Raw genomic sequence first — 23296 nt, forward strand, 5'->3', positions numbered from 1 at the left:
AAAGTGGACCCAGCACCGATCTTTGTGGCACATCACTGGTCTCAAGCCTCCAGTCTAAAAGGCAACTGAAAACCACCACCACCCTCTGTCTTCTACCTTTGAGCCAGTTCTGTATTCAAATGGCTAGTTCTTCCTGTATTCCATGAGATCTAACCTTGCTAACCAGTCAACCATGAGGACTTGATGAATGCCTTACTGAAGTTCATATAGATCACGTTCATCACTCTGCCCTCATTAATCCTCTTCATTACTACTTCAAAATCTGAATGAAGTTAGTGAGGCATAATTTCCCGTGCACAAAGCTATGTTGACTCTCCCTATTCAGTTCTTGTCTTTCCAAATATATGTAAATCCTGTCTCTCAGGATTCCCTCCAACAACTTGACCACCACCGATGTCAGGCGATGTCAGACTATACAGATGCGTAATTCCTTACCGCTTATCTTAAATAGTGGGACCACGTTAGCCAACTTTGTCTTCTGGCAGCTCACCTGTAACTATCAATGTTATAAATAGGTTGAGAAATTTCTTTTCATGGCAAGCTACTGGGCAAGGCATGTAGGAAATGATCAAGACAGAATATTTTGTAGGAACGTTTGAATATTTTAGTTTCAATATTTGACGTAGCATCTTCTTCATGGGAGAATCAGATAATTGTACCTGCAACAAATGCTGGGAGTCTGTTTGGTTTAACTACCTAATTGATTTAGAACATGAAGTCGAAATGTGATCTGAGTGCAGTTTGAACTTAAGTTTGTAAATGATTGTTCTATCATAACCAAATCGCATATGTAGAAATGTTATCAGCATTGTCTACTAAGTGAAAGTGTTACTTTTTGAATAACTGTGACCAGTGTTCCTCTAGGTTATTTAGCCACTGAAAAGACTGGCATGAATTGTGTCCGAATCACTTCCATCACACTACTATGTGTGGAGCCAAGTAACAATAATTGTAGAACCCGCGTACTCGAACCAATTGTCTGTGTGTTGCTAATGTATTTTAGATGATGTGTTTGTTGTAACTTTGGTGTTAATATAATTGAACGTAATTTTGATTTCATAAGAATTGAAGCTCTTCAAAATTATTTTGTGCATCAAGCATTGTGTAAAGTGTTATGCCATTGTTTCTGTATTACCGTGCAGTCATGACTTGAAATCAGCTTCGTTAAGAAAATAGCCTTGAACTTATTATGTTCTTTATGAACCAATACTGGTAAGGTTAGGGAAAATGATCTTGTCAATGAAGATGAATAAGAAGGGGGTGATCAGTTTGATGGGATAGTCAGCAGAAAATTGAGGAACAAATGGGTAGGGACATCGCAGATAACTTTATGAATAATAGGGTTGTAATAATTGGGAATTTTAACTTGGACTCCAACTGCCATAATGTTAAGGGTTTGAATGGGGAGGAATTTGTGTGTTCAAGAAAATTTTCTCTATTAATGTGTAGATGGCCCTGCTCGAGAAGGAGCAAAACTCCATCTCCTCTTCGGAAAAAGGGAAGCTAGATGACTGTCAGTGGGGGAGCACTTTGGGACCAGTTCCCATGGTTCTGTTAGCTTTTAAATAGTTATAGGAAAGGCCTGGTCCACAAGATAGAGTTCTATACGAGGGCAAGGCCAATTTTGATGGTAATAGACAGGAACTTTCAGAAGTTGACTGGGGGAGGCTATTTGCACGTAAAGGAATGTCTGGCAATGGAATACTTCGAAAATTGAGATAATGAAGGTCAGGGACAGCATGTTCCTGCTGGTGTGAGGGGCAAGACTGGCAGGGGTAGGGAGATGAGAATACAGGAGGTATGGTTAGTAAGTTTGCAAATGACACCAAAATTGGAGATATTGTGGGCAGTGAGGAAAGTTATCAAAGATTAAAATGGGATCTTGATCAACTGGGCCACTGGTCTGAAGAATTGCAGTTGGAGTTTAAATAAATGCAAGGTGTTGCATTTTGGTGAGACAAACCGGGCAGGACGTACACAGTTAATGGTAGGGCCCTGGGGAGTGGTCTCAAACAGAGAGATTTAGAGGTGCAGGTGCATTGTTCCTTAAAAGTCGCATCACAGGTAGGGTGATGAAGAAGGCACTTGGCATGCTTACTTAAATCAGTAAGAGCTTTGAGTGTAGGAGGGGACATCATGTTATGGCTGTACAATACGCTGCATTTGGAGTACTGCGTATAATTGTCTTTGACCTGTTATAGGAATGATGATATTAAACTGGAAAGGGTGCTAAAATTCGTTACAAGGATGTCATCGGGACTGCAGGATTTGAGTTACAAGGGCAGCTTAGATAGGCTAGGACTTTATCCCCTGAAACATTAGCTGCCAAGGGGTGAGCTTAGAGAGGTTATTAAAATTGAGGGGCACAGAAAAGGTGATTAGCCAAGGTCTTTTCCCCAAGGTAGATGAGTCCAAAACTAGAGAGCATATGTTTAAGGTGAGAAGGGAAAGATTTGCAAGGGACCTGAAGGGCAACGTTTTCACATAGGGTGGTGCTTATGTGGAATGAGCTGCCAAATGAAATGTTAGAGACAAGTACAATTGCATTTAAATTACATTTGGACAGATACATGAACAGCAAAGGTTTAGAGGGATAAGAGCCCAGTGCAGGCAAATGGGACTTATTCAGTTTAAGAAACCTGGTTGGCATGGATGAGTTGGACCAAAGGATTTGTTTCCATGCTGTATGACTGACCCAGTGACTCCTTGATTATGCCTCTTCCTACATTAATATATCAGTCCAGATATTTAATCTTAACATTAGAGAATCAGTGGGACAGTTTGCCTTTTTCTGTTATGTCAAAAAATATTGTATTTCATTAAAATATAAAGAAAAAATTGGAGAAGCTGTTCCTGATATCTTGACCAATACCTATTTCTCAGGTCAGTATATTGAAAGCAGATGATCCGATTGCTTGCTGCACAGTTGGTTTTCAGACTCTTTGTGCAGTCATTGGTTGCCTCATTTCCTATAATGCAACTATGCAGAAGCCATTTTGGGATTCCTTGAGATCATGAGAAGTGTTACAAAATGCAAGTTTTTTGAGTCCACCACTTCTTTTACAAATGCGGAGCAATTGCACAGTTTGGGTTTAAAAGCCAAGGTTTTGTGACTTGTGAACACCAATATGGGAAAAGTATTAACCCTCCTTTGAGTCTCAACGTAGAAAATTACTTATGGTCCCGACAAAGTAGATGCTGAGATAATGTTTCCACTGGGGAGTTGAGAATTCAAGCTCACACTATTAGAATAAGGGATGATCATATCTGGCTGAGATTGGCCATTTAGAACTAAGGCCAAAAATATTCCTTACTGAGAAGATTGTGAATTTTTTGGATTCAGTAGTGCAGGAAACTGGATGCTCAGCTGTTGAGCATATTCACGTCAGACCTCATGAGGCTTTTGGTTAGCAACAGAATTGGAGTGCCTGGAAAGTTGTAATTGAGGTACAGCAGTTCTAATTTTGAAGTTTTACTTTCTTGTTTACCCGAAGAAATAGTTTATTTCGATCCCCCCATTTAATCCTTCAAAAACAAATCTATTAGGAATCATCTTGTATTCTAGAGAATATAAATGTAAGTCCAGCCTATACAACTTCTAGTTCATTCTTGTTGGCCACAGTCTTATTCTGGTAAATCTGTGCTATTTCCCCTCCTCCCAATCTCTGCTGCAAAGGATGGGATATTTTTCCTGATAGCCATGTGACAAGCTCAAGTGATTTGCAAGTACTTATTGGATATGGTCTGTCTTCTCTTGCACATTGGTTGCTATTGCACCAAGGCTGTGATACTTTACCTGTGTGTTTAAAACCGTAGTTTGAGCAGTTTATTTCCTATATTTTTTTTTAGGAATAACTCGGTGGCTCAGTGGTTGGCACTGCTGCCTCACAGTGCCAGAGACCCGGGTTCAATTACCGGCTCAGACGACTGTCTGTGTGGAGTTTTCACATTCTCTCCGTGTCTGCGTGGGTTTCCTCCCACAGTCCAAAGATGTGCAGGTTAGGTGAATTGGCCATGCTAAATTGCCTGTAGTGTTAGGTGAAGGGGTAAATGTAGATGAATGGGTCTGGGTGGGTTGCGCTTCGGCGGGCAGGTGTGGACTTGTTGGGCCGAAGGGCCTGTTTACACACTGTAAGTAATCTAATCTAAAAAGGTTCAGAGGTTTAATTGCAAGAGCTTTATTTATATGTTATGACTGTATTTTTGATTTTCAACCCTATGCAGGCTAAAGAAGTCGATGGAGTTAAAGCCCCTGTGGACAGCAGCAAGCCTAATCCAAATGAAGTGGAGTTTGATAATCTGTACTTGGACATGAATGGCATTATTCATCCATGCACGCATCCAGAAAACAAGTAATATTTCTCTTTTTAGAATAACTCTTTGTTCTTTTGTCAATTCAGGAAAAGTTCTGATTCAATTTTGAATGAATTTTGCAGGCCAGCTCCCAAGAATGAGGATGAAATGATGGTGGCCATATTCGAATATATTGATCGATTGTTTAATATAGTTAGACCCAGGCGTCTACTTTATATGGCAATAGATGGAGTGGTAAGTACCTATTTATAGACATTAAAGTTAGTCAGATGAATCTTGAGCGTTTTTAAACAGGATAATTGGATATAGTAACCTATATATAATACGTGTACCATTGAGTTAATTTGGTGCATTTGTTTTGTTGCCCAAGAATACAGTCATAGGGAAGTACAGCATGGAAACAGACCCTTCGGTCCAGCCCGTCCATGCCGACCCGATATCCTAACCCAATCAAGTCCCACCTGCCAGCACCTGGCCCATATCCCTCCAAACCCTTCCTATTCATATACCCATCCAAATGCCTCTTAAATGCTGCAATTGTACCAGCCTCCACCACTTCCTCTGGCAGCTCATTTTATACCTGTACCACCCTCTGTATGAAAACCTTGCCCCTTAGATCGCTTTTATATGACCTCCCAACTGTACTCAATACTCTGACCAATAAAGGAAAGCATACCAAATGCCGCCTTCACTATCCTATTTATCTGTGGTTCTATTTTCAAGGAACTATGAACCTGCACTCCAAGGTCTCTTTGTTCAGCAACACTCCCTAGGACCTTACCATTAAGTGTATTAGTCCTGCTAAGATTTGCTTTCCCAAAATGCAGCACCTCGCATTTATCTGAATTAAACTCCATCTGCCACCTCTCAGCCCATTGGCCCATCTGGTCAAGATCCTGTTGTAATCTGAGGTAACCCTCTTCGCTGTCCACTACACCTCCAATTTTGATGTCATCTGCAAACGTACTAACTGTACCTCTTATGCTCGCATCCAAATCATTTATATAAATGACAAAAAGTAGAGGACCCAGCACCGATCCTTGAGGCACTCCACTGGTCACAGGCCTCCAGTCTGAAAAACAACTCTCCTACCACCACCTTCTATCTGTGAGCCAGTTCTGTATCCAATTTATCCAATCTATCATTTTGTGTTAAGGAGCTGTTTGAACTGCAGAATGACAATTTTGTTCAATGTATTTTTGTGTAGATAGGCAGTCCACAAGTATACTTACTTGTAAATTGTAGTGAGCGTTAGGAGGTGAACATTTTGGTGGGATTTTAAATTTTGCAAGTATTCATTTCCTGCATCAATGAAATGTTTATTATATAGAATGTCAATAGCTTAATTATATGTATTTAATTACCTAACTAAAGTATAGGTGCACAATTCTTTATCCAAAATGCTTGGGACCAACTGGTTTTCGGAATTCAAAATTTTTCAAATTTCAGAATAAGTGACAGTTTGATGGTGAAATTTTAAAGAAATCTTACCAACCAGCAGACTCACTGTGAATAAAACAGGTCCTGAAACAGAATTGAGGCCTGCTAGGGCTGGGCCCCATGTCGCTTCTGAGTGACACACATCAAGTGGGTGTAGAGTTGGGTTAACTGTTTGCACGCCAAACAACCGTGTTAATGAGAAATAAATTTAATGAAGAAACATTCGGATTTCGGAGCTTTTCGGATAAAGGATTGTCTACCTGTATTGTAGATTTGTAACGTCTGCCAAGATACAAATCAGTGCTCCTTTGTACAAAGATGACCGCAGAGTTTTGCTCAGAATAGCTTAGCAGCACCAAGTAAGAGTGCAAAGCATGAAAACATAACTTGTAGTGGTCTGTATATTGCCATGGAAATGTGCAAATTGCAAAAAAAAATTGGCAAATATAAAGTGATCATAATATTCTCTCAAGTTTTAAGAAATATTGTGGCTTTTTGAAATTTCATTTACTAGTTAGTTCATATTTTAATGTCTCATTCATGTTCAGTCATTTAAAAATAAATCTGCCAATGTTACAAATATGATACCAAAGCACAGATACTAACCTGCCACATAATCTGTAATTGTCATTTTCACCTAACTTTGCACATGTATTGGTGGTAGAGATTTGTATACATTGCACACTGATGTTTTTCTGACCGGTTCTTCAATGATTTTGGCATAGAAACAGCAATTTAACTGTTTGGATCCATTTAGGAACTGTATTACTTTGTAAGCTGTTGGCTGTCAAAATTCAATTTATAATATGTCAAAGATTTTATTATGAAATAATTTTCATAATAGCCAAAAATACATGCCAGTAGTTAGAAGTAAAGATAAAACATGAGTATGTAAATATTATCCAACATATGGCCACATAATGAGAAAGAGAAGTCAAGTATATAAGCAACAAATGTATTGGATATTCTAGGCTCCTCGTGCCAAAATGAACCAGCAGCGATCTCGACGGTTTCGTGCATCCAAAGAAGGACTGGAACTGGTTGAAGAAAAGAGACAAATGAGGGAAGAAGTGCTTTCTAAAGGTATGATATATTTGTATTATGGCATTTATTTCTCTTCCCAATTCATAATGTTGGAAGCAACATTTGATGGACATCCTCTCTTGGTAAATCATGAATCAAAATGTTTGACTAAATTTAATATGAATTATGTAGCATTTCTAAGAAATTATATATAGATTACCTTTTTGCTTCTGTACTTATTCTCCACTGTGAAACTGGCCTTCCTATTTTGCAGGTGGATTTCTACCCCAAGAAGAGGTCAAAGAGCGGTTTGATAGCAACTGCATTACTCCTGTAAGTATTAATCATTTGAAAATGGATATGTGAAATTCCAATCTGTTTTGTGTCACTTGTGGTTGCAAAATATTATTATTGAATTACTCCTTTTGATTTATTCAAGGGAACTGAATTCATGGATAACTTAGCAAAGTGTCTTCGGTACTATGTTGCTGATCGCTTAAACAATGACCCCGGATGGAAATCCTTAACTGTAAGTGTCAATTTATTTCTCACTCTTAGCATCTAGAGTATGAGTGAGGGAGAAACATTCAGCCTATTTTGTCATACTGTAAATCTGGATGCTCAGTGGTATTCTGGTTACGCTGTTATACTCCTTGCTGAGTCAGGAATGAAACTTTTTCTCTTCAACTCTTTGAAATTCCTCACCAGTTGACTGCATTAGATACTGGACTGTTTTGTAAATTATGTCCTTGCATGCTAGTTTGCACAAATTGCTCTTTTCTTGAAAAAAAAAGTGATATTCTGTATTCCTGTCAGCATTTTTTACTGTAGTGAAAAAATATTTGGCAATTTTGGTGTTTTTATTGGTAACAAATATTTAAAACAGAAATATCATGTATTAAAAGAAGTGGTTAGTGGTATAGTTTGTGCATTGGTTTTAATTTTCCAAAATTCTCTTGAACCTGGAGAAGGTTCCCTTGATTAGAGAATAGTGAATACAACTCTTATTCAAAACGTGCGGTAGACACCTCTTACAGGAAAAATGTGGAGTTGATTATTAAAGATGTCGTAGGGGGGCATTTGGAGATGTTCAAGGTGATTGAACAGAGTTGACAAGCTTTTATTCAAGGCAAGTCATGTTTAACCAACTTATTGGAGTTCCTTGCAGAAGTGCATTTGGTGTGGTTAAAGGAGAACCAATGGATGGACTGCATATAGATTTCCAGAACACAATTAATGAAGAATCACGTCTGAGTTTATTGCAGAAAATAGGAGTTCATGATATAAGAGCTATGTAGTGTCGTGGTTGGAAGATTGGCTCGTTAACAGGAAACATTAGACAAGATGGGTAATTTTCTGGTTGGTAAGACAAAATGAGTGGTGTACTCAAGGGCTTTGTGCTGAGGACTCAACTTTTTGCAGTTTATATAAATGACATGGATGAAGGGACCAAAGGCGTGATATTGAATTCGCTGATGACATGGAGACAGGTGGGAAAATCGGTTGGGAAGAGGTTAGAGGAGGCCACAAATATTGATATGTTAAGTGAATGAGCAAAGATCTGGCAAATGGAGTATACGGAGGAACATACAAAATTGTTCTTTTGACAGGAAGAGTGAAAATTTGACATGTTAAAATTGTGGAGTTTGCAACCTGGAGTATGAATTTTGGGAACTACGGAAGAATCTCCTACTCGCCACTGCTACAAGATTATCTAAATCATAGCTAAGCACCTTTAGCCAGTCTCTGAGGAAATTGCTCCTGAAACCAGTGTGGCTTCAGTCCAAATTGTGGAATTATGGGTATGATTTTCACTGTTTGGCAACTCCCAAGAGAAATGCCAATAACACCAAGCACCCTGCATGGCCTTCATTGTTCTGACCAAGGCCTTTGATTCAGTCAGTTGGTATGTGCTGTGGAAGACCCTGGCAAAGGCTGGATGTCCAGAGAAATTCATCGACATTCTCTATTTTCCACACAAGATGTTGGTGACAAGCATCGCTGATGGGGTCTAAAATTACAATCCTTTGAGGTCAAGACAGGAATCAGCATGGAATATGTTATAGCACCTGCCCTTTTCTCCACTGTCATTGCCACCATTGTTTTTGTTGAGAACAAGCTTCCTAATGGTGTGGACCTTTTTTCAACTGGTTGAAATCCACGAAGAAAATGACACCAACCTCACTGTGGAACTTGAGCACTCGTGGCTGGCCATGTCATTTCTTGCACTTGTGGAAGAGGATCATCAAGACTCACAAACACCTTTGCAGAAGCATACCAAAGAATTGGTCTCCACCACAACCTCAAGAAAATTTGAACCCATTATCGCCTAAGTTCCAGACCATCCCTCCATTAAGATCAATCAAGGAATTCTCCTAAACTTGGGACATTTCCCTTCCCTGGGGTGCCACCTCTCATCTAAAACTGACCTCGATGTGGAGATCCAAACCCCACAGCTAATCTGCGAGTGGCGCCTTCAGGTGCTTAATGATGTGACATTAAGATCCTTGTGTATAAGGCAGTCGTCCTGCTAACTCTTCCATATGGCTCTGAAACATGGACCATGTATAGGCGTCACCTCCAGACCCTTGAGAAGTATGATCAATACTATTTGAGATAGATTCTCTGTCATCTGGGAGGACAGACATTGAGGCTGTGATCACCTGCAACTAACTCTACTGGGGCGGCTACATGCTTGGGATGCCTGAGTTCTGACTGCCAAAGCAAATTATCTTCGCCTAGCTAAAGGGCGGCTTTTGAATGAGAGGAGGATAAAGGAAACTTTTCAAAGAATACTTAAAGGCTTCTCTCCAGAAATGCAACATCAAGGTCAATATGGGAGACGTTCCTTAGAAGAAACCGATTTGGAAGGACTGCTGTATGAAGAGAGCTGAAAATGTGTTGCTGGAAAAGCGCAGCAGGTCGGGCAGCATCCAGGGAACAGGAGAATCGACGTTTCGGGCATAAGCCCTTTTTATGCCCGAAACGTCGATTCTCCTGTTCCCTGGATGCTGCCTGACCTGCTGCGCATTTTCAGCTCTGATCTCCAGCGTCTGCATACCTCACTTTCTCCTGCTGTATGAAGAGAGACAATTCTTTGAGAACACTTGTTGGCAAGAGGAAGTATGGAAAAGGAACCAGGGAAAGGAATGCCAGAGATCTCAAGGTCAAGGAGTAGTTACACCTCCTGGAAACACCTGCCAACTCTGATGAGAGATTAGGCTCTAGGATTGAACTTGTCAACCTCACAAGGACTGTTTAAAAAGTGGAGGTCGACACCCCCTATGATAATCAAAACCAAAACACCCAGAGAGGAGCACCTCACCTTGCAAACTTATAGTGTGACAAAGGGTATAACCTATTGCTCACTCCCCAATCAGTTAAAAATGAAATGAAATGGAATCCTTTCACCCACTCTATAATTAACAAGTAACAATTTATTTATGTAACTCCAACAGTGAACAAAATAACAAAACAACTAACAAACTGGAAAATCCCTCTCTAACTACCTTTCCATATAAAACAAGATTCTATTGGTATGCTGTTTCAGTAACACAGTTCCCACTTATATAAATCTAGATAATAAGAACAATAAAAATTAGTCTCTCAAAGTTCACAGACTGCGTTTTCCAGAATGCTGTGTGATTCTGCTGTTGGGGATGTTTTCTCTGTAATTCTTCTGATCTGAATGCCTCCCTCTATCGAATTCTTCTATCCGAAATACCTTCTCAATCGTTTTCTGGTGTCAAGAATATTCACTAAATGTGCCATGTACCATTATAGATGGTGCTTTTTAGAGAGCGTGGAGATTTCTTGTGAGAGCTCGGTGTTTCTTTCTTAGATGATGGGTTTGCTGTCCCTTCAGATAACAGTTGGCTCTCCGCTCTCTGACATTTGCCTCTCTGTTATATAACCCCTATGACAATTTGAATTCTTATAATATGATTGGTTTCAGGTTGTCAGCGCCATCAGATTTGAATTTAATTGGTTCTTAGTCTCCAAGTGCCTTTTTAAATTAATTGGCTGAATTTATGCTGCTTGGGCCTGCAAAATGAATGACGTTTTGATACATTGTGTCAATTCAGAGCACCTGCAGCTCCTTAACCACTTACTTTCATTTTTAAATTTCTAAGCAGAAAGAACACCAGCTTTTAAAGAGGCGTCACAATGCTTCCCCCATTTTACGATTTTACCATTTTTTTTACACGCCAACTTGTGACAAGGGGCCACAAAACTCATGAACAGTAACACAGAATTTCTTAGGTGGACAATTCATACTCATTAGTGAGTTATGGATGATGAGAGCATGAATTGCCAAAGACAGGTACAGAAAATAATTAGGAAAGCTATTTATGTGAATGGAATTGGATGCAAAAGTTGGGGGGGCATAGGCTATTCAACTAATCAAGCCTGATTAGCTTGCCCAATCTAGATCATGGCTGATCATCTCAATGTCATATTCTCACATTATCTCCAGACCCCTTAATATTATAGTCACCTGTCGTCAATTCCTACCTTGAATCTGCATTCTGAGCTTTCACAGCCTCCTAGGGTAGAACATTCCAAAGATACTCCACTCAGTGAAAAATTCCTCCTCATCTCAGTTTTAAATAGGTCGATTCTAGTCCTGAGATTATGTTTCCAGGTTTGACAGTTATCAGCTGGAGGAAGCATCCTAACTAGATCAAAAAAACCTGTTGTGGCCTGTTTTAAAAAGAAATCCTTGAGATTACTCTCATTTTTCAAAGCATTAGAGAGTAGAGGCTCAGTTTCCTCAAACTCTCCTCTTAAAATAATTCCACCATCCAAGGGATTAATCTGGTGAACCTCCATTGCACTCCCTCTGTGGCAAGTCTGACCCTCCTTGAGTAAGAAGACTAGCACTCCGCACAGTAATCCAGATGAGATCCGACTAAAACTCTATACAATTGTAGCAATACATGTTGATTTCCTTGCTCAAATTCCCTGTACTTCAGCTCTAAAGAGCATTGATGAGATCACATCTAGAGTACTTGCACAGATGTGGTCTCTTTATTTAAGGAAGGATGTTAATGCATTGGAAGCAGTCCAGAATTCTTACTAGTCCAGTAACTGGAATGGGCAGGCTGAGTTAGGAAAGGATAGACAGACAAGGCTTGTGTCCACTGAAGTTTAGAAGAGTAAGAAACAAGTTAATTGAAAGGTGTAAGATCCTGGGGGGCCATGACACGATGAATGTGGAGTGGATGTTTCCTCTTGAGAGATTCTAGAACTGGGATCATGTTTAAAAATAAACTGTGCTGTACGTTTCAGGTATCTGATTTGGAGAGAACTTGAGTGTGTTATTCTGGAACGTGTAGCATGAGGTTGTATTGCTTTCACTGGGTAGGGGTGGTGGCGGTGCACCTTGTGTCCCAAACTGATTGGGAAGTCAGAGTCATACAGTACAGCAACAGACTCTTCAGTCTAACTCGACCATGCTGACCAGCTATCCCAAATTTCACTAGTCCCATTTGCCTGCATTTGGTCAGTGTCTCTGTCGACCTTTTCCATTTCATGTAACTGTCCAAGTGTCTTTTAAACATTGTAATTGTACCCATCTCTACCACTTCTTCTGGTGGGTGGTGATGTTAAGATCCAGAGGAGAATGGGGGGTGGTCTAAACTTTAGTCCTAGGTACCTAAACGCACAACCAGCCACAATGGAATGGTGAGGGGATGAGCAAAGAGTTGGAAGAGTACAGAAATCGGGAGGCTGCTAGACTGGGAGGTTGCAGGTAGGGCAGGAAGCCAAGAAGGGAACTTAAAGCAAAGGTGATTTTCTTATAGAAAAGAGGAATATGTAATTCAACTAATGTAGCAATGAGAGTTGGATTTGAATTCCATTACTCCCCACCGAATGCATTTTCACGTACTGTGCTTATGCAGAGTACAAATGTGAGTTGGAGAGCAAGGTTAGGAACTGACTATTTATCCCAAAATTAACTCCCATGAGCACGGAATTGCTTAACCCAAGATTTTGTTTCGGCTCAATAGCAGCCATGTTTTTGACCCAGCACCTAATTACATTTTAGGAAGCTGCAATTGTAGAGTAAGAACCTACATTATGAAAAGCTGTGGAGTGCAGGGAACTTCTGTCAACACTGGAGCAGACTCTTCCTGCGTTCAGCAAGTTAGCAATCTTTCAAGTTCCTAAGAACTTTGGAAAACTAACCGCTTAAAGCAAACTATTTGGCTCCTGAAAGTTTATTTAGTAGACTATAAAATTCTAGAAGCATTGTAAGATTAATGAAGGCCATTTTACTTTCAAAACTTGGTTTGATAAATGACCAAGTCAAGGGACTATAAAGGGTTATTTTTAAAAATCATAAAATTGCAGATAATTGATGCATTAATTGGAGAAATATTTTTGGTGTCGTAATTTAACTTAATTCCCTGGGTGACAGGAACATTGATCACAGATCAAATTTCTGATCCCAACCAAGCAACAAGTGGTTACAAAAGGATGCAGCAGCAGAAAAGGTACTCCCTAATTTCTTTACTTGACCAATTACTTGACTTCTATGATCCCAATTATTGACCTTTCTGGTATTAGGAATAGTCCCCTCCGAATCACCTACATAGCTGCCTCAGTCTTAATTAAATCTTCGTTCAGCCTTCTCTTTTCCAAGGAAAAAAAACTGCAGTATTTTCAATCTTTTTTTATTTAAAATTCTCTATCCCTGGGAATGTCTTTGTCAATCTCCTTTGGACTCTGTCAAATGAAATTGCATCTTTCCTGTTATGCAGTGAGCATAAAGCTAGAGGTCTATACATTCTAGCATAACTTCATGCTCTTATACTTTGTGTCTGTAAATAAACTAAGGTATTGTATATGACTCCTTAATACCTTCGTCTACATGAATGGTTATCTTCAGTGGTCTCAACAACCTTCATTTTACACTTCTCAAGATGCCCATCCTTTCATTTATTCCATTCTGTGTTGTCCTCCCCAACTACGTCACTTTCCCTCAGTTAATTCTCTGGATAGTTTTCATTTTCCACTTATATGCACCCCCGTCCAGTCCGCTTTTATTTAGCTACAGTCTGCATTTTTCTTCTTGTCAGTTTGCATATTATCACCATATTAAATATGTCCAAATTAGAAACAGGAGCACCTCAAAACTGCTTGCCATTTAATAAGATCATGATACACCATATTCCTGCTTACCCTTGAAAAAAAATCCTGTTTTGTTAATAAGAAGCTATTTACCCCTGCTTTTTAAAACATTTTTCAGCTTCTGCCTCTAGTACCTTTCCAGGAACAGAGTTCCAAAGACTCATGACACTCTGGTGAAAAAAATTCTCTTTTGTCTTTGGTGCTGTTAGATCTTTGACTTGGGCCAATTCAGGCTAGATAGGGAATTATAGGTAAAGAATTTGCATTTATTAAGTGGAGAACACTCTTTGAAGTGGTGATATTTATAATGCTGTCAATATGGAAATTAGTTTCGATCACAATAACATAATAAATTTGCTTTTTAAAAATTCACTAGGTTATTTTGTCAGATGCAAGCGTTCCTGGTGAGGGTGAACACAAGATCATGGATTACATAAGAAGGCAACGAGGTATGTGTGCTATATTTGATTGGAAGATGGATTGGGGTGCTGAGGGGTCAGTTGACAGTAATCTTTTTTTTAAATGTTCATTTTTACTTTGCAGCTCAGCCAAACCACGATCCAAACACCCATCATTGTTTATGTGGAGCTGACGGTGAGAATTTATCTTTATACTATGAGCCGTGTAGCTCTTGGGGAAGTTAGCTTTCAGTATCTTTTAACTTGTTAAAGATTGCTTTTGTTTCAGAATCTTGACTGCAATTATGTGGCATATAAATGCCTACTTTCTTTTCAACAGCTGATCTTATTATGTTGGGATTGGCAACTCATGAACCAAACTTCACTATAATCAGGGAAGAGTTCAAGCCCAACCAGCCTAGGCCATGTGCTCTTTGTAATCAAGTTGGCCATGAAATCAAAGAATGCCAGGGTTTGCCAAAGGAAAAGCAAGGAGAGGTACGGTAATAAAAGCTGTAAAATGTTGCTGTTAACTACTTTCAGCAATATTAATATCACTTCTGAAAATAAAATGAGATTTCTTCTTTTCTGGTCAAATGGGGAGGCATTTGACTTGTATTACTTGGCAATATGAGGGTGAAAACACCTGACTCTTTATCCCGTAGATATTGAAGCATTGCTTGAGAAACCAAACCATTTAAACAGTGCTTTAATTCATAGTGCAAATCGATTAGCAGGAGTGTCAGCCATAGATTTCCAACATTTAACTTGACGCTCATTTTTATGGCACTTCATGCTCAGCTCACGGATGTGGACATCAAATAAAAGTTTATCTTTAACTTGCAAGAGCAAAAATATGTGTTTTGTTTACTCTGCATGGTTTAACTCCTTAACTTTCCTACACCTCTTCCCAAAAAGCCCACTTTACAACAGAGAAACACTTGACGAGCAAAGGTTTTTCAGCTTCGAGTTATTAAACCTGAATCCCTGCAGCCTATTGGTCAGCAGCAACCCATATTTTGAAGCACATCACTTCAACCTTCTTCATTGCAACATTGCCAGGTTTAAACACTCAAATTGCTAATGCTTTCTCACCATCATTTTACACTCCTCACATTTTTGTTTATTCTTCTCCTGCAGCAAATGCTGACTCAACACTGATTTTTTTGTAAATTGAATGCTAGTAAAATTTGCTTTGAGCACACTGCACATCACTATTATTTATTCCCTTAAGAATGGTTCATTACTGTCTTTTAAGAGTGGCATTTAAGGAAAAGTAATGCTAGATTCAGATTTTACATTTGCTTCTACTGTGCTAATGGGAATGCGACAGCTCTGTTATAGCCTGCAAGGCTAAGCTTTTTGTGCCACATAATGCAGCTTTCCAAATAGGTTCATACTGTTACAGTAACATTGCCCTATTACCATTACTCCAAAAATAGCGATTCTTTGGCAGATTGCTTACCTTGTTTACTTTGTGTGTCATTCAGTGCAAACATGCAAAGCAACCAAATAGCTATTTGGTAATTCCGAACTGGAGGATTACTGAAAAAAAGTGCATTTTGTCAAAGCTTTTTGACTTGCACGCATCTACAATTTGCAAGAATACCAAATCAAACAAAACCACTGTTTATGCTAGTCAGAGAGATATGAGCTAATTCATGGGCAAGTGAACTCTGCCATGGCAACACTACTAATTACGTTAAACATTCCATCCATTTATTACTGTAATTTCATGTTGTATAAACTTTGTTTTCCCCTTGAGTTGGTCATCGTGCAAATTGTCCTGATGAATCCGTTATGAAAACCTTTGACAAAATGTGTCAGCAATAAATAATGACATTGAAGTGCCCTCAAATAAACTAGATATGCTTACTGTGTTCATAAGGAAAGATTAGGATAGCCGTCCAAAGGCTTGTTCAAAGTGGTAGGCTTTAAGAAAAGTTTTAAATGAGTTCAAGATGTTAAGAAAGGTGTTCCAGAGCTTGGGTGCTGAGCAGCTGAAAACAATATCAAGTAATGGAGATGAGAAAAATCGTGGTGTGGTAAAATGTACAGGCAGTTCACCAGGTTACGAATGGGTTCTGTGTTTTGACTCCATATGTAAGTCTGATGCAATGCAGGACAATATAAAGTAACTGCTTGTAAGTACATGAAATGTTTGTCAGATCTTTAAAATTAAATCCCAGTAAAGGATCACATTCATAAGCATGGGTGCTTATAGCCAAATGTTCATATATTGGGGAGCCCTGTACTTTGCTGCTACACAATGGAGATATTCTGTTGGGTATAAATGTAATAACGGTAAGTGTATTCTTTGTTTTTTTTTTAAAAAGTTGTTGGTATTAAGATTGGCGAGTTTTTCACAGTCAAAATTATGATGTTTTTCTTCCTTTCTTCCTTTAGTTTGATCAATTAGGAAGTAATCCTCCAATTGGCTCAGAAGTGGAATTCATATTTATTCGACTAACTGTATTGCGTGAGGTGGGTTGATCTCAAAAAATTGACTGTTAAAATGTTTGTTTGGCATGAACAAAACATTTTTTTTTATATTTTAACCAGTACTTGGAAAGAGAATTAACTATGGCAAGCCTCCCCTTCAAGTTCGATTTTGAGAGGAGCGTTGATGACTGGGTTTTTATGTGTTTTTTTGTGGGAAATGATTTCCTCCCTCATCTACCATCGCTGGAAATTAGGTATGCTAATTAACTTTATTATTTCAATGTTGTTTGACATTTTTCTGTACACTTTGGAATACTTGAAGATATATTGTTTAGATCATCAATACCTTTCTGAAAATCTCAGCTTTTCACTTCTTCAGTGTTGAGTTTCATTGTTTATTTTTTTAAGAAAATAAATATGGCTACCTTGATTTTTCCAGTTTAAAATGCTTTTGTTCAGTAAATTCTAACAACTTCTAGAAAGTTAACCTAAAAGAGTTGCAGAGCAGATTGGTGAAGCTGAATTTATTTGATACTTTCATGAAAAGCAGTTGAAATTTACAAGAGTTCTTGTTATTCTAAGGTGAAAACAAGGTCAATGTTGGCTTATTTCCTGCCAGCTATAGAGGGGGATTCTTTGTGCTGGAAACTAGACAGTTTCAAACAACAGAGACTCAGGCTTGCAGTGCAATGATGCTACCTTCTGATAACTGGGTTTTAATTGACTTCAGTGCATTCTCACAATTATGCTTTAAGTTAATTGTTCTGCATTTTCAAGATTCTAAGCTGCAAACCTTGTTCAGAAATGTTAATAAATAATGCTTGCACACTTGCAAAATAGCATATTACTGGACTTAAAGTGCATTTATCTGAATACGACATATAGATTATGTCAGTTCTGAGGAAGGTTCACCAGACTTGAAACGTTAACTTTGATTTCTCCTCTCAGATGCTGCCAGACCTGCTGAGCTTTGCAAGCAATTTCTGTTTTTGTTTGTGATTTACAGCATCTGCAGTTCTTTTGGTTTTTACCATTTATAAGTTTTGTTCAGACTTGAGACATGGAGAAAAAATTTCAGTCCCTGATATTTGTGAACTATGTGAATGGTAGAAGCTCTGAAGCCCAGGGATTTGAGTGGGTTTCATTATTGGTTCATTGGGCGGCTGATCCCATTAAAAATAAGAAGCAGTATTAATAGGTAGGAGGCTGAAGGTGCTTTTGCTTCTCCTGGCCCAAAAGAATTGCTCTAAAACACAGTAATTTTTTTAAGTCTGTCAGCTCTCCCTTGCATTTTGTTTTTGGTTTTCGAGAGCTTGTTGGTAAACTTGTAAGGCTCTTAGTAATGTCATGAACTAAATAACAGAATTCTTTCTGTTCATGACATGTAATCCTCCCCCCTCATGATGTAGCGATGTAAAAGGATTGCAGCAGCATACCTACTGGGTTTGGAATATGTTCACTGAATATTTTTAACTCTGCCCCAGTCAGTTATTAAAGACTGGGAATTGTACAGGGCAGTGCAGAACTTAGCACAAAAGAGAGTTTTTTTCAATAAGCATGAAGTAATGAGAGTAAATTTAAGGTGTTTCAAATTTACCTTTGTGAAAGTCGTTGCTTGTGAATATTGGATAAATCATGGTAAGTTTTTTTTGTTAAAAAATAGTTATGCAATTAAACTTGAGTGGGATGAACATTTGTTATACTGTATTTCCACGCACTGTGTGCAGTTCAGTGTTTTGTGGGCTGCATTGTTTTATAAAATGTGTGACTTGTGTATTGCAACCACTCATAATATACAGTAGTTCCATATGAACAGAACTGATGACAAAAAGTTTGACCGTGTCATTTCATTCTTGAAGCTGACTTGTGTGCTGTGTTTTTCTCAGGGAGGGTGCAATTGATCGACTGGTTGGCATTTACAAGAACGTAGTACACAAGACAGGGGTAAGTGATGTGAATCGCCTTGCCAACCTGTGTATTTAACTCCAAAAAAAATCTAATAAACGACAATGCTTTTGTTTTCTTTAGGGTTATCTTACGGAGAATGGTTTTGTCAACTTAGAACGAGTGCAGATGATTATGGCTGCAGTTGGAGAAGCTGAAGATAACATCTTTAAGAAGAGAAGAGATGATGATGTAAGCTCTCTCTGGTTTTGCAGCCTGCAGGCATATGTTCAAGAAATGATACTTAACACTGTGTTTGTAGTTAAAGATGAAGTTACTTATTATTAATCACTCGAGGTAAGTTATTCAGGTTTTGTCATTTTGTCATAAAATTTGACAAGTAAATATCCATTTTCCATTAGTTACCATTCAAAACTAAAAGCACACTTAAAACTTGTTGAAGGCTGTATGAAACAGCTAAGTTGTATAATGGGGGAGGGGGGTGGTTAACATTGTTTTTACAGTACAAGTTTGCAATCAGCCTAGTTTCACGTTGCTGAAGTTGTGGAGTGTAAAAGGTTGTCAAGACTGAACTAACTCCCAAGTTTAGTTGAGACTGCTATCTCAAGGGAGTCTTGATCCTCTTTGCTCTCCACCTGGATTCTGGCCTGTATTTGTGTTTCAGTTACATTGTGGTGTCAAACTAGAGGAAATGTTCCACAGTATTGCTATAGACAGTGTGAATGAGCCCCTATGGGATAGTACTTCATGAAACTACAGTAAATAGCTGCTTTTAATTGATCTTTTAAACATGCAAGTAAGACAATTGGCATCTACTTCTTTCGCAGGTGTCATTTAGAAAAAGGCAAAAGGAAAAAAACAAAAGGATGAAAGTAAGTCATTCCCTAATTCTGTTATAGAGATTAATCTTAACAGTTGTAGGAATTTCCAATATTTTATTCATTTTAATGTGAGAACAAACTTTCATTCAAATCTATATAACTGCGGGTGAATTACTTTTTTTTTGCTTATCTGAGCAAACATCCATCAACTTGTTTGACTTCTGTGCCATTCAATTGAATTGATAGAATTTCTTTCAGCAGATGTTTCATTTCAGATGAGGGAAACTGAGAGTGACACTTAATGTTGCCCTACCTGCACTTGCTAATGTCAAGCCATTGTCCATTTCTGCCTTTTTGTAAGTTTGATCCAGACGAATCTAATTTTTTATTGAATGTCTGTGTTTCAATTGGTCTGGAAAAGAAAATGCACAGATTAGAAGGTATAGATCCACATATGTAATATGGATTTGTTATTTGCTCTGTTTCTGCTTTTACTTTTGATGCTTGATTTGTTTCAGTTTTCTTAAAGATAATGTACAGTTCAAGAGAAATGTTGGGACTTGTATAAAAATGGAAGTGTAATGATTTCTGAGGTGGAATTTGGAAGTGAAGCTGCAGTTGACTGGCTTAGAGGCCCCAAGTTTCTATTGGTTCATAAATTGAAAGTATTTCATAAATACTTTCCCATTTAAAAAAAATAAGCTAAGCATCAATTAACCTCAGAAATGGCCTCCTCCCCCAGTATTATTATTCATTTTAATCTCAAAATCATGGGAAAACAACAATTGGCTCATTCACTGGCTATTTTTTTCAGAAGAGGAAGGGAAATAAAAGGTAGGAGCCAGTCAACAGGTGAGCTGGCCCTTCCAGGTAGGCTGAGGATCGCTAACCAAACTTTATAATGTGCTTGTTTCAAACTGAAATTCTTTTGTATCATGATAATATGAAAAGCAAAGTTAACGTATTAGAAAATATCAGAACATTTGCTTTGTAAAAAGCTAAATTGAGTTTGCATAAATAGACTTTTAAAATTTGTATTAAGTTTTACTGAAGTAATGTATATAGATTTGCTGTGTTAATCTATAATGTGTAGAAACTTCCCATAAATGTTCATTTCATTTTATTTGGGTTACAGTTGAAATGGAGGCTCTGGGACAAAATTTGCCTCCTAAAGATTTATTATTCTGTGTTGGTTTGGTCTGTCTACTACAAACAATAAGTGGGTGTAGACCATGCCATCCCTCTCGAGCCTTGTGCCCCACTCAACTCGATTGTAACTGATTGTCTTCATTGTCACTTTTCGATACACTTCCCATATCCTTTAATTCCCTTTAAAGACCAATTAAATTTTAAGTTTCAGTTTGCTGAACAGTAGAGAATTCAATCATGTGGGTGCCCAACTAAAGATTCTTGACTTCTGTGTGGAATAGTTTATTTCAGTCTAAATCCTAAAATGATTGTCTCGTTAATCCAAGATTTTGCTGCCATGGTTTACCTTTCCAAGCCAACAGAAATAATGTCTCAGTGCATATCAATCCTCTTTGGAACCATAAATGGTTCACTGAGTTAACCCCCATTATACTAACATTTATTACCTTGTGGCTCATGCATTTAACCTGTTTATATTGCCTTTGTCGGCTCTATCATTCTCATTGTTTGCATTCCAATCTAGGTTTGTGTTGTCAGAAAATCCACATAGATTATACTCGTTGTCTTTTCAAATTGCTGTTGCCCCAGCATTAATCCTTTTAGAATCTACTGTTTGTCACCAGGTTGAAAATGCACTATTCGTCCTTGCTCTTAACTCCCTTTCTGTTAACTCTTCTCCCTTTCATGCTAATTATTATCTCCACTCAGGAGCTATTATCCTGGTTACTCATGTTTTGTGTGACACCTTTTGAAATACCTACCTTTTGGAAGTCTTTGTTTACTAAGTTTACTGACTCCCCTTTATTCCTCTTTTTATTGGTTAAAGACTATTTTTCTTTTTGATTATACTATTTCTTTTAGTGTATTATTAAGGATTCCTTAATAATATCCTCCTGATGGTTCAAGTCATGCTAAATGTCCAGGAGTTCCTGTTTTCCCAGTTCTCTGACTGCACCCTTCCCCTCACCCCATCCCACCACCACCACTAAATGATGATATTATATAAGCTAATTTACAGTCTGTTGAGGCCACTATAAAATCCAGGCAGTCATGGAAAATCTTTTTCATGCATCTACTATCTACTTTAGACTCATAGTATGTGTGGCATTAAATCATGTAGAGTTGTTTGTTTTTAACTGCTGAAATCTTTCAAAACTTTTCTCATGCTTATTACTCTCTCAATTCTCATATCTGCCTGATATGCAGTTTGTATACTCAGCTGTGAAAACAATCAGCAGATTTGTTCAACTCCTCACCCATTTTCATGATTCCTGTGATAATCTCTCCCACCTCTGCCCCTAAAAGACCAATGTTTCTTTCCTTTCTCACATACATTGTGCTAAAAAATACATTTTGGAAGTTGCCTTTTAAAATAGGGGTAGATGGATGCGGTTCATTTGTGTGAAGGTTTTTTTTAAACTGGTAAGAAAGTATTTTGGATCAGTAATCTACATGTATCAATAGAAAGTATGTCACTGCATTCAACTGGCTGGGCAAAGCTTTTTGCTGTTTACAGATGGAATGTTTTTATTACAGCATCTACAACAGACCAGAATGCTATTAGTTTAGCTTTGTCTTCAGAACAGAACTTTCAGGATCTCTGTTCATTTCAAAAAGGAGAAAGATTTCTTTGAGCAAGAGAATCAAATGTTAGTTTAGAAGAACGATTTGCCTGAGCTAAACTGTTGTGAGTTTGTGCAACTTCCAAGTTGGGAGCTGGAAATGTGTTGCTGGAAAAGCGCAGCTGGTCAGGCAGCGTCCAAGGAGCAGGAGAATCGATGTTTCGGGCATGAGCCCTTCTTCAGGAATTCCTGAAGAAAGGCTCATGCCCAAAACGTCGATTCTCCTGCTCCTTGGATGCTGCCTGACCTGCTGTGCTTTTCCAGCAACACATTTTCAGCTCTGATCTCCAACATCTGCAGTCCTCACTTTCTCCTTCCAAGTTGGGAGATCTTGTATAGCAGTCTTTTTAAGTTGTTAGAATTGAGAAAGTTTAGGCCATCAGAACTATGAGAGGTTCATGACATTGGATTCAGGAAAGAATCATAAAATTGTCTCGACAGTTCAAGGAAAAGAAACTGGGAGTGGTTAGTTTTTACTCGCTGTAAATGTTGAACGGGAGTGAAATTTCTCTGAAAGGAAATATCTGTAAAATGATGATTTTGGAGAACGCGTTGAAACTTTGTAGCACCTTTCAAACTGTCTTAAAATATATATCTTTATCATGCAAAAGGAAATGCAATGTTCCTTTTGATTTTTAAAAAAATAATTTTGGCCATCTTTACCGTTTGTCGTGGTTGTCGTTATGCTTGCCGAGCTGGAAAGTTGATTTACAGACGTTTCGTCCCCTGTCGAGGTGGACTGTGTCTGTATTGTACAGCAGCGCTTCACAGAAGGCTCCAAAGCACTGAAGATGTCACCTAGGCAGGGACGAAACATCTCCAAATCAACTTCTCAGCTCAGTGAACATACCCACAACTGGCACCCAAGCTACAAATCTTTACACAACCTTGAACATTTGCTGTTTGTTAAAGTATCCCAGTGCTACAATTCTTTGTGACATTTTAAGCCTATTTTAAACATGTAATTCGATGTTTAATTTCCCTTGTAAGCCATAATTTGGATATATCACACTGGATTTGTTTTTTAATGGCATGTATTTTTGTT

At 38.3% G+C, this 23296-nt stretch overlaps 1 protein-coding gene across 1 annotated transcript in view; it reads left to right on the forward strand.

The window, feature by feature from the left end:
* The window catches only part of xrn2 (5'-3' exoribonuclease 2), an 85115-nt gene that overhangs the window by 5810 nt on the left and 56009 nt on the right, over positions 1 to 23296 (forward strand). The window contains exons 2-14 of the mRNA XM_043696538.2: positions 4225 to 4352; positions 4437 to 4548; positions 6726 to 6837; positions 7052 to 7110; positions 7217 to 7306; positions 14291 to 14363; positions 14458 to 14508; positions 14653 to 14810; positions 16719 to 16796; positions 16875 to 17008; positions 18641 to 18698; positions 18783 to 18890; positions 19487 to 19531. Coding sequence (XP_043552473.1) covers positions 4225 to 4352; positions 4437 to 4548; positions 6726 to 6837; positions 7052 to 7110; positions 7217 to 7306; positions 14291 to 14363; positions 14458 to 14508; positions 14653 to 14810; positions 16719 to 16796; positions 16875 to 17008; positions 18641 to 18698; positions 18783 to 18890; positions 19487 to 19531 — 1206 coding nt within the window. The remainder of the gene's footprint in view (positions 1 to 4224; positions 4353 to 4436; positions 4549 to 6725; positions 6838 to 7051; positions 7111 to 7216; positions 7307 to 14290; positions 14364 to 14457; positions 14509 to 14652; positions 14811 to 16718; positions 16797 to 16874; positions 17009 to 18640; positions 18699 to 18782; positions 18891 to 19486; positions 19532 to 23296) is intronic.

The sequence above is a fragment of the Chiloscyllium plagiosum genome, unplaced genomic scaffold (genome assembly GCF_037043375.1).
Source record: "Chiloscyllium plagiosum isolate Xiang-an unplaced genomic scaffold, Cpla_swu_hap1 HiC_scaffold_10, whole genome shotgun sequence".
NCBI lineage: Eukaryota > Metazoa > Chordata > Chondrichthyes > Orectolobiformes > Hemiscylliidae > Chiloscyllium > Chiloscyllium plagiosum.